Here is a 12,213-nt window from a genome sequence, read left to right on the forward strand (position 1 = left end):
TTTTTGGTGGTAGGGTCTTGCTTTAGCCCAGGCTGACTTAGAATTCACTGTTTACTTTCAGGCTGGCCTCAAACTCACAGCAATCCTCCCAGCATGACCTCCTGAGTGCTGGGATTTAAGGCATGAGCCACCATGCCTGACAGAGAGGAAGGAAAAGAAGAGGTAAAAGGGGTACACCAGGGCTTCTAGCCACTGCAGCTGGATGTGACACTTTGTGCATCTGGCTTTATGGGGGAACTGGAGAATCAAACTTGGGTCATTAGACTTTGCAGGCAAATGCTTTAACCATTGAGCTATCTCTCCAACCCTCTATGTTAGTTATAAGAGTCTTAAGAGACCAAGGCAATATGTTATTAAGAGCTTTAAAAATTAAAGCTGGTGGGAAATGGAACCAGCCTAGATGTCCCTCAACTGATGAGTGGATAATGAAGATGTGGCACATTTAATTTGTTCATTTTTTATTTATTTATTTGAGAGTGACAGACACAGAGAGAAAGACAGATAGAGGGAGAGAGAGAGAATGGGCGCGCCACGGCTTCCAGCCTCTGCAAACGAACTCCAGACGCGTGCGCCCACTTGTGCATCTGGCTAACGTGGGACCTGGGGAACCGAGCCTCGAACCAGGGTCCTTAGGCTTCACAGGCAAGTGCTTAACCGCTAAGCCATCTCTCCAGCCCAGATGTGGCACATTTATACAATGGAGTTCTACTCAGTGGTAAAGAAAAATGAAGTTATGAAATTTGCAGAAAAATGGATGGACCTGGAAAGGATTATACTAAGTGAGGTAACCCAGGCCCATAAAGCCAAGCGCCACATGTTCTCTCTCATATGTGGATCCTAGCTACAGATGATTGGGCTTCTGCGTGAGAATGAAAATACTTAGTAGCAGAAGCCAGTAAGTTAAAAAGGAGATGTAAAGGGAATAGAAAGGAAGGGAGGAGGGTACTTAGTAGGTTGATATTGTATATATGTAAGTACAATGATTGAGATGGGGAGGTAATATGATGGAGAATGGAATTTCAAAGGGGAAAGTGTGGGGGGGAGAGAGGAAATTACCATGGGATTTTTTTTATAATCATGGAAAATGTTAATAAAAATTTAAAAATTAAAAAAAAAAATAAATAAACCTGGTTGTGGTGGCGCATGCCTTTAATCCCAGCACTTGGGAGGCACAGGTAGGTGGATCGCCATGAGTTCGAGGCCACTTTGAGATTACGTAGTGAATTCCAGGTCAGCCTGGGCTAGAGTGAGATCGAAAAACAAAAACAAAATTAAGACATAGGGAAAAATACTAAAAGCAGCCAAAGTAAAAGAAAGAAGTTATCTTGAAATATGAACAATAACAAGACCTGTAACTACTCATAGAAAGCATGGAAGGTAGAATAATGAAAGAATCCTTAAAATACCAAAAGAAAAAAAGCCAACCTAGAAGCATGTATTCTCAAACAATATCATGGATAGTGATGATGTACAAACATCAGTGTATGTTGAAAGCAAATCTACACTGGAATAATAGCAAAAGGAAAAGAAATTTGTACAGAATTTAAGGAAGGAACTAAGAACAATGAAGAAAGATAAACGTATACCTAATGTATATTAATGTTGATAAAATCAATAGCATATTGGGGGCTATAAATCCATGTAGAATTAAAATACTTAACAAAAACACAGAAAGCAAATGGGATTATAGATTCTTCACAATAATTTAAGTTTGACTGGATATTTAAAATTCTATGAGTGCAATTCACACTGAAAGCATGTAGTGATTTCAGTAGGTCCAGAAAGGGCATATGATTAAATTCCTATAACCCACATCATTTTAAATATGTGTCATTATTATTATAATCAGGAAAAAAATGCTTGTTTGATCATTTCTATTACTGAAGCAGTGAACTCATCCAACATGGATAGAATTCCCAAATAATAATAAAGATGCTAAAGGTTAAATAAAGAAACTAAACTGAAATTTTACAGATTTGGATTATTATGTCTAATTAGAGACTAAAAGAAGCTATAAATATGCTACTAGTAGTTGAGCAGAATTGTGGGGTATGTTCGGTATATAACAGCTGAGTTGATTTTGCAATCGCCTTTACAAGGGGACAATGTTAATTTAAAAAAAATTAACAAAAGATGTTAAAGTTTTCATAAGAAAACATCATGTTTTATTGAATCCAAATAAAGGAAGATCTGCCAACCTTGAAGCTTCCTTTCTCTCCACTGTGGCTTCCTCTAAGAAGCTGATGGTTCATGGACATTGCACTTCATTTTGAGAAACCAAAAAGAAGGGAACAGCCTTCTCTCACCAGATTCATGGCCAATTTGTTAGGCCCTTCCCCCTTTTCTACCTCCTTTTAAAGCTCTTCCTCCAAGATGACATTAAACCAACTTATTTCCACATTCATCCAGATACTCTGTATTGAAACTCAGATCTAGTTCTAAAGGAAAAGTGAAGCCTTTAAAATTCTTTTTTCCTTTGCAGACATTACCTTCAAAAGAAACATTTGTAAATACTACCCCAACAGCTTGCCAGCCATCAGCTTCAACTTGGAGTAATTGTGAATACAATTCTCAGATGCTGAGAGAACATGTTTCAAAGCTAGATTCCTCTTTCCATTCTGTTCTGTCACTGCCATCAGGTAAGTCACCTCATAAAAATTTATTTTACCAGTTATGTTTTCATTAGAACCAAGCCAGCTTCATAAATCCATCTCATAACAGGTTATTTTATGTACACTGATTTTTCTAATTTCTCCTAAATAGTTTGATTAACTTTGGAAATGACTTATTTTCTATTGTTGAAACTTTGATCATTTTATTAACATTGCCATGTTGAACTTTCTTGGTAGTAATTGATTGTCATAATTAATAGTATTCATGATGACATTGTCATACAGGCTCATAATGTACTAGGGTGTTCCTGGACCTCTCATTACCTTCATCTGGCTTCCCTCTCCTCCTCCTGGTACCATTTCCTCAAGTAGTCCTTCCTTCTTTATGGGCTTTTCTTACCTTCCTTGACATAACCCTAAGAGATGGTATAAGCATATCCTTTACCCTCCAAACTCTGACATCCTCAGGCCTAATAAATAAAATTATTTTCTTGGGTTAAGGAGAGATGACTCAGGTGTTAAAAGTGCTTGCTGCAAAAGCATGAGGACTTGAGTTCAAATCTCCAGCATCCATGTAAAAGCTGGGATCAGTGATGACACAACCTGTAATCCCAGCAATAGGGAGGCAGACACAGGAGGATCCCTGACACTCACTGATCAACTAGTCCAGCTGAATCAAAAACCTCCAGGGTTAGCGACAGACCTTGTCTCAAAAATAAGGTGAGAGCATTGACAAGGTCGCCAAACGTCAACATCCTGCTACACACACACACTGCCTACCCACCCACATGTGCTCACACACATGAGCACATATGTGCACATACCACACAATTTTTAAATTAGCTTCTCAAAGTACTAATGATGGCCATTCCTTATTATGCCCATTTAATAAAAAGTCCCAGGTATTAGGTATTAAATAGCTGGTAGAAATATAAATACAAATAAATCAGGGCACTTGCACTCTAGTTTTAAGACTGTAAACCAAACATTATAAGACACATTGCTAAGGCAAGACACACAAGATTTTTAGAAAGATATATAGAAAGACCAAAGACTGTATCTGGTTATCTTTATTTTTCTGAAACTTAGAGGTTAAATGTCCTTGAAGAAATAAGATTTTGTTTAGGCAACTGGAAAACAGAATCCTGCCATGTCTGAGCCTCATTTTAAGGGAGAATATTTATTTTATATGGTAATTTTATTTTTTTCATCTGTTTTTCAGGGACAAGTTCCATGATGACATTCATGAGCCATTTATTTTTTTCTGTATTTGTCCACACTTGCCATTAAAGTACATCTCTTTGTTTAAAATCCACACCCTTCCTGGGTCTGTCCCAATATAGGCATTTACAATTAGCTTTCTTAAATATCACCTATTACTAGCAAAATTATAGATGCTTATTATTCATGCTTTTGTTTTCCCATTTTTAATTTTTTTGTTTATTTTTATTTATTTATTTGAGAGTGGGGGGGGAGGGAGGGAGGGAGGGAGGAAGGGAGAGAATGGGTGCACCAGGGCTTCCAGCTACTGCAAACGAACTCCAGATGCATACAGCCCCTTGTGCATCTGGCTAACATGGGTCCAGGGGAATCAAGCCTCGAACTGGGGTCCTTAGGCTTCACAGGCAAGTGCTTAACTGCTAAGCCATCTCTCCAGCCCTGTTTTCCCATTTTTGGGAAAAAAAAAAAACCTTAATATAAAGCACATCTTTATAACTTCTTTTGTGAATATAAAATATGTAAGCATTGCAAAGTGAATTGCTCTTAGGTCTGTATTTAAAGGAAGACAGCTTGCCAGTGGGTTTTACCTTTCCAGAAGTAACTTCACTTAATATTATAATCTAAGAGAAGGTGAAACAATGTAGTCACGCTTATAGCAAGGTTCCCTGATGTAATTAGAAAAGAATGTAAACATCTCTTTCTGGAAACCTCATTGTTTTCAATGCAGTTGGTGGGGTAGTCTGTAAGTTTTTTTTAAAAACCATCTTTTGAGTACATTTGTTTCTATTCATCTGTAAATCTACTTCTTAATATTTACAATTTCAACTGATCTTACATGCTATTTTAGGAAGATCTTGGAGCCATTCACCTGTTAGTTTTTAAGTATACTTAATAACTTCTAAAACACTGCTACTAATATTTTTGGGAAAAATATCATATTGACTCCTGAAATTTCTAATTTTGCAAACTTCTATTTTTCTAAATATGTTATTTCTAGAGAGGAAAACTGAATTTGTGAAAAGTGCTCTTCACTCAAAATATTTTCCTTTATTTTCGCAGATGTACCTCTTCATTTTCATTTTGAAACATTATTTAAAAAGACTGAAATAAAAGGAGATTTTGCTGAAAATAAGTTTGTAGACGACTGTATCATATCATCATCGCCTGGTATGTCATATTTACAAGCTGTGCACACTTCTATACACTATAACATCCCTCAAACTTATTTTTGCATTCTAATAAAATTTAAGAAGTAAATGCAAATCATTAATTTTTAATCACTTTTCACAAATCACATACACAAAGAAAATACACAAGCGCTGCTTAGTGCTCATGAGGCTCTAGAGGGTGAGGAAATGGAGGAAGAGAGGGGAGGGAGGAGAAACAGACATAATGGAAGAACAGTATTCTTACATGGTCAAAGGAGTAAGGCTATTGATTCTCTTCATTAGTTCAGATACCTAACACAATGCTAACTTGGAGTTCTACTATACTTGCTGAGGTTGAAATTATCTCATTGTCCATTGGCAGAACTGGAGAGGAGCAAAGGCAAAGCAATTGCTAGAAAATATATATATATTTTTTGCTAGAAAATATTTTTGAGGAAATGAAGCTAAGCCACATATGGAGACATGTCAAAAATCTGTAGTAGTTGGCACAGATTTTATTTTGCTTATATTAAAAAAAACAACATATGAAACAGACTATGTAGCTTATATATTTTTTGCATGTGTCTGTGTTGTTGCACGTGAGTTTGAATGTTGGTTGAGCATACGTGAGTAGATGCCAGAGGTTTATGCTACGTTTCTTTCTCAGTTGCTCTTCACCTTTTTATTTTGAGACTGTCTTGCACTAAACCTGGAGCTTATGGGTTTATCTAAATGAGGTAGCCCATAAGCCATGGAATTCTCCTGCCTCTGCCTCTCCAGTACTGTGATTATAGCCACATACTACCACCCTTTTTACCTGAGTGCTGGGGCTATGAACTACAGTCCTCATGCTTGTATGGTAAGCACTTGACCGAGAGCCACCTCCATCCGTACATACCTTATTCTTTATTTTCTGATGAAGAAAGTTGGAAGCCATTTTATAAAAGTACTGCTAGTTTTGAAAGAGGAAAAAAAATCATAGCTCACAATCAACTACAGTTGGCTCCAAGAATTAAAGAGTGTGAAGACATTTTAAGGCAAGAAAACATCAGATATTCTGTTTATCTGAAAAGTTAAAATTTTGCTATCAAAAAAGCATAAAGGGGCTGGAGAGATACCTCAGAGGTTAAAAGGCACATTTTTTTGAGTATAAATCCTGGTGGTTCAGGTTGGATTTCCCAGTAGCCATGTAAAACCAGACACACAGGGTAGCACATGCCTCTGGAGTTCATTTGCAGTGGCAGGTGGCCCTGGAGTGCTCAACCTCTCTCTCCTTGCAAATAAATAAATTAATTAATTAAAGCATACAAACCAACATAAAATCTCCCCCAATGAATATTATCTACCTCAAAAACTCAAGAACAAAATAAATTCTTGTTAGATGACTTTTTATATAAAAGTCAGCAACTTAAGGGCTCTGGCACAAGTGTTAACTCAGTGGTGGGAAGGGCCGGGGTTCACTGATCAGCACTGGGAGAAAAACACCAAAACACTCAGCAGCTTTTTATAAATGCCAGTAATGACTAGGAACGAAAATCCAAGACATAACCATCTCTGATTAAAGTTAACCAGGACTTACTGAGAGACATAAAGTTGTTGCTACGTGGAAATATCCCACTCCTGCCAGAAGACAGTTTGTAACATAAGATGTCTATTCCAATGTAATTCTACTTATTAATTTGCGTTCACATGTATGTATATGGGTGTCATGGTCTCTTGCCACTGCAATTGAATCCAAGCTGGAAGGTTTTACAAGCAAGTACCTATAACCAACCACTGAGCTAAACAGACTGTAATTTTTACTAGAATCATAGCAGTACTTTTGTTATGTTTTTATATTCATTTCGTAAGAATTCTTTTTTTCTGAGACCTCAGCATTCAGAAGACAGAGACAGGAGGATTGTGATATTGAGTTTAGCCTGTTCTTCACAGTGCCAAAGTGGGATACATGTTTGACAGCTCGTGCTGCCCTCTAATTTTAATCTCCTTGGAATATGCTCAGGGTTGACCTATAGTCTCTATGTATGCACAGGTATGTCCACACAAATACACTCATATATATTCCTTGCCTCAGCTTCCAAAGTACTGGGGCCACCATGCATGGCTAGCTCTTTTTTGAAGAAAATTATTCTGAAGTTTATTTCTAAAAGAGAAATTGTGAAGAATATGTAATAAAAAATTGAATGTATCACAAATCAAAGCTTTATAAGATTATAATCATTAAATGTGGTGGTAATGATGGAAACCAGATAAAAAGATCTAAATATAAAGCCTAGAGACATACACAGATACATTTATGTAGATGCAATTATACAAATTCTCAATAAATATTTTTAAAAATATTTATTTTAAAGCCGGGTGTGGTGGCACACACCTTTAATCCCAGCAATCGGGAGGCAGAGGTAGGAAGATCGCCGTGAGTTTGAGGCCACCCTAAGACTCCATAGTGAATTCCAGGTCAGCATGGGCTAGAGTGAGACCCTACCTTGAGAAACCAAAAATAATATATATATTTTATTTACTCACTTAAGAGAGGGGCAGACAGAGAATAGGCTCTTCAGCCACCGTGAACTGAAGATGCATGTGCCACCTTGTGCATTGGGCTTACGTGGGTACTGAGGAATCAAACCTGGGTCCTTAGGCTTCACAGACAAGCACCTTAACCACTAAGCCATCTCTCCAGCCCCTTTGTCTATAAATATTAATGGCAAGTTCTTTTGTTATTTAAAAAAATTGAGGTAAGGCCTCATATAGTACAGACGGGCTTTATTTTTAGTCATTTATGTGTACACACGAACACACACACTCTCTCGAGGGTCTCTAGCCACAGCAAACAAATGTCAGATGAAAACATCACTTTTTGCATCTGGCTTTATGTACTAGGAATTTGATCCATGGCCAGCAGGCTTTGTTTAAACAAGCACCCTTTACTGCTGAGCCCCAACAAGTTATCAATACATTCCTTATATGCCAGCCCTGGATAAAGGGCTATGTTAGGTAATTATTTTAACCAAGAAGTATTATTTTTGAATACCATTCAGCATATCATAATGAAGTAGTACAATCATGTGGCTCAAAAACCATGCTTTAAGAAACCGACTTTCATTTGTAATGGGTGGTATTAAATAATGACCCATTTAATGAGAGCTGCATTCACATAGCACATTTAAACAAAATTTAGTAGAAAGCTTGGCAGCAGAGGTAGGATTGCTGTAAATTTGAGGCCAGTCTGGGACTAGAGTGAGTTCTAGATCAGCCAGGGCTAGAGTGAGACCCTACCTCAACAAAGCAAGCAGTAGGGGATGGAGAGATGGCTTAGAAGTTAAGACACTTGCCTGCAAAGCCTAAGGACCTAGATTCAATTCCCCAGTACCCATGTAATCCAGATGCACAAAGTGGTGCGTATGTCTGAAGTTTGTTTGCAGTGGCTTGCCTATTCTCTCTATATCTGCCTCTTCTCTCCCTCCCCCTCAAATAAATAATTACAATGTTTTTTAAAAAAAATAAAAGATCTGATTTGTATACTATAAAACTTTATAGGTATGCCTGGTGAAATATGAAAATGAGAGTACCTCATATTTACTGAGAACTTGTGAGTTAGACACTTTGTAGCCCATTTTTGCTTGTAAGTTGTACTATTACAATAAGTTTTACTATCACCATAGTATAAACAATACCTTCAAATATTTCAGGTAATATTAAGAATCAATAAAATCCTTTAAACTGTTTTATAATGCCACTATGGTTTTCTTAAAAAAAAAAAAAATCAACCTGTTCACTTTTATATCTGCTCAAAATAAAGTTCATTGAACTGCTAATTCTGTATTCTGACCTAGTTATTCTAAAAGTCTAATCTTAAATATGAAACTATCTTTATTCAGAAATATCAGCATTTTTTGTGATGACAACAACTTGAACATGATAGGTTATGATAGCCAATTGGTCAATTATATACTACAGTGTACATATTTCAAAATATCTTAACAGTTCACCTAAGGATGAATGCATACTTATCAAGGAATATTGTGATATAAAGGGAAGAAATACTTATGTATTGGGTATAGTAAGGGGGGGGGAAAGAGGGAGTGTGCATGCAGGCCAGAAGAAAACCACCATTTACCTTTTTTGAGACGAGCTCTCCCATTGGTCTAGAGCTCACCAAGCAGGCTATACTGGTGGCAGGTGAACCCCAGGGATCCTCTTGTCTCCACCTTCCTAGGACTGGGATTATAAACTCACACCACCATGCCTGGCCAAAAAAGTGCTTATTATTATATCAACAAGATGCAATGTGTAAACTTTTATTTTGGTTGCTGATTTGATTGAATCAGCTGTATAGATATTTAAACTTTTAAAAATACTCATATATTAATGATTATTTTGTCATAAGTAATGCATACTGGTTTGTTACACATACACTTATCAATTTGCTACATTCAAGCTGACATATTACAAACATAATGTTCAAATTTATGGTGTAAGCACTGGTAGTAAGATGGAATGAGGGGGCTGGAGAAACAGCTTAGAGTAGCCTGCAAGCAAAGCCAAAGGGCCCAGGTTTGATTCCCCAGTATCCACATTAAGCCAGATGCACAAAGTGGTGCATACATCTGGAGTTCATTTGCAGTCTACAGGCTCTGGTGTACCCATTTTCTGCCCCTTTTTCTCTCTCAAAAAGATATTTTTCTTTAGAAGGAGATGAAACAAGATTGTTCATGAGTTGATCAATATAAAAGCTGAATCATAGCCTCCTTTGGGTTTGAAAATTGTCTACAGAGAACTTAGAAAAAAAGATGAAAACACTTAAGTCAAGGAACAATTACCTACACTTAGGGGAGATGAAACAAATACTGGAAAGTAGGTTATATTCAAGTTTTTGATGATGTAATTCTACCATTTAGATGTGTCCTGAGACTGAATTCTTTTCAAAAACCATGAATATAATTATTGGAAGGAAATTTTATAATAGTATTAAATTTATTAAGATGAGGGTATTATGAAATGCCTTATTGTCAGAGAGGAATGTTAAGCAACCATTTGAAAAGTAATGAATAAATTCTGTAATTAAAAAAGTACACTTGTGAGCTGGAGAGATGGCTTAGCGGTTAAAGCGCTTGCCTGTGAAGCCTAAGGACCCCGGTTCGAGGCTCAATTCTCCAGGACTCACGTTAGCCAGATGCACAAGGGGGTGCATGCATCTGGAGTTTGTTTGCAGAGGCTGGAGGCCCTGTTGTGCCCATTCTCCCTCTCTCCATCTGCCTATTTCTCTCTCTCTGTTGCTCTCAAATAAATAAATAAAAGTACACTTATGGGCTGGAGATGGTTTAGCGATTGAGGCACTTACCTGCAAAGCCAAAGGACCTAGGTTTGACTCCTCAGGACCACGTAAGCCAGATGCACAAGGTAAAACATGTGTCTGAAGTTTGTTTGCAGCAGCAGGAAGCCCTGGCACACCCATTCTCTCCCTGCCTTTCTCTCTCTCTCTATATATAAATACACACACACATACACACACACATTTTAAGTACACTTATGGGACTGGGAAAATAGCTCAGTGGGTCAAGCACTTGTCATTCAAGAGTGCTTGAGTTCAAATTTCCTACACCCAGGTAAAGCTGGATACTGTTGAGCGGATCTATAATCCTATGTTGCCTATGGCAAAATGGAAGGCAGAGACAGGAGACATCTCCTAGAAGCTTGCAGGCCAGTGAATGAAGCAGTAAAGAGACCTGCCTCAAAAGTGGAAGGTGAGGACCACATATGAATTGTCCTCTGACCTCCACATGCACCATGGCATGTCTCTACTCACATGCACATGCCAGAATAACTTATTATAATTAAAATTGTTTTATATTTGAAATATACAATTACGAAGTATCTATGATTTAAAGTGAGTGTAAAAATGAAGGCATAGGTGTTAAGAGAATTACATTTCTCCTAATGCTCTTATATAATCTATTTGACTTAAAAAGTAAGTTTAAATGTTTTAGGCAGTGAATTAATACTAAGTAGGTCAATAATGTAATGATACGATACAAGCCACCTATAACGGAAAAGCTAATGGGGATGGATGGAAGATACTTGAGTGGAATGTTGCTATATTATTGGGAACACAAATAAGCCAGTCTTCTGTCTACCAGCTACTCACCTAGTACTCTCACCACCTGCCACTTGATGCAACTAAGAAAACATTGTTTCATCCTATGTCTTAAATATTTTAATAACTTTTATTTCAATGTAATTTCTATACTTAAAAAAAAACCTAGAATATCACACTGAAAACCTACTCTGGCAGGCAGACAGTAAGTGCTGAAGAATCAAAAGTGAATCATGGGACTCAGAATTATAAGGCAATGAGTCAAGAATAACCACTTTAGGGCTCAAGAGATGGCTTAGTGGTTAAGGTGCATGCCTGCAAAGCCTAAGGACCCAGGTTGAATTACCCAGTACTCACATATGCACATGGTAGTGCATTCATCTGCAGTGCGTTTGCAGTCGCTAGAGGCCCTGGTGTGCTCATACTGTCTCTCCCTCTCTCTCTCATAAATAAAGAATAAATTAATTTAAAAGACAACTACTTTACAGGGCATGATGAACAAAGACATAGGACGAAACCACTCTATACTCTATAATGGAGTATATAACTCTGACTATAAGCCAAAGGAAAGGTTAAGGGAGATGGAAATGATAAGTGCCACCCTGGAACTTCAAGGATGAGTGTTCCAAATTAAGTGTTCTGCAACTTCAATGTGCAAGACACATTACTTGATGAATATCAAGTATCAGAATGAATATTGAATCAGAGTTTCAAATGGAGCCCAATATTTCACATTTTAACAAGGTCCCAGCTAATTCAAACACTGGCACAGAACAATGAAATACGCAATGTAGGGCCATGTTAGTAACAGAGTTTTAAATAATGGAAATAAAACACCACAGAGAGATAAAACTGATGTGTTCAGTTATGTACAAATAGGTTGGTATTCCTGCAGAATGAATCTGTGAAGGTAAGCAGACAGCACTTTGTGTAGCTTAGATTCATTTTACATTGTTACTAAGTTTTGCATTTATAATAACAGTGCTGACTACAGGTAACAAGGAAGTAAAGTCAAACTGTAAAGTTGGAGAGTCAAGACATTATTAGTCTTACAGTAAAAGCCTAAATTTATCAGAGGTTATGAATAAGGGAGAGAAACTGAGAACAAGACTTCAATGAGGACACCAAACAAATG

General features: G+C 37.2%; 1 protein-coding gene across 8 annotated transcripts in view; it reads left to right on the forward strand.

The window, feature by feature from the left end:
• Kansl1l (KAT8 regulatory NSL complex subunit 1 like) overlaps positions 1 to 12,213 on the forward strand; it is a 115,468-nt gene that overhangs the window by 90,296 nt on the left and 12,959 nt on the right. For all 8 annotated transcript variants that reach the window (XM_045147647.1, XM_045147646.1, XM_045147650.1 and 5 more), the window contains 2 exons: positions 2,483 to 2,639; positions 4,893 to 5,000. In XM_045147647.1, coding sequence (XP_045003582.1) covers positions 2,483 to 2,639; positions 4,893 to 5,000 — 265 coding nt within the window. The remainder of the gene's footprint in view (positions 1 to 2,482; positions 2,640 to 4,892; positions 5,001 to 12,213) is intronic.

This window comes from Jaculus jaculus, chromosome 4, assembly GCF_020740685.1.
Source record: "Jaculus jaculus isolate mJacJac1 chromosome 4, mJacJac1.mat.Y.cur, whole genome shotgun sequence".
NCBI lineage: Eukaryota > Metazoa > Chordata > Mammalia > Rodentia > Dipodidae > Jaculus > Jaculus jaculus.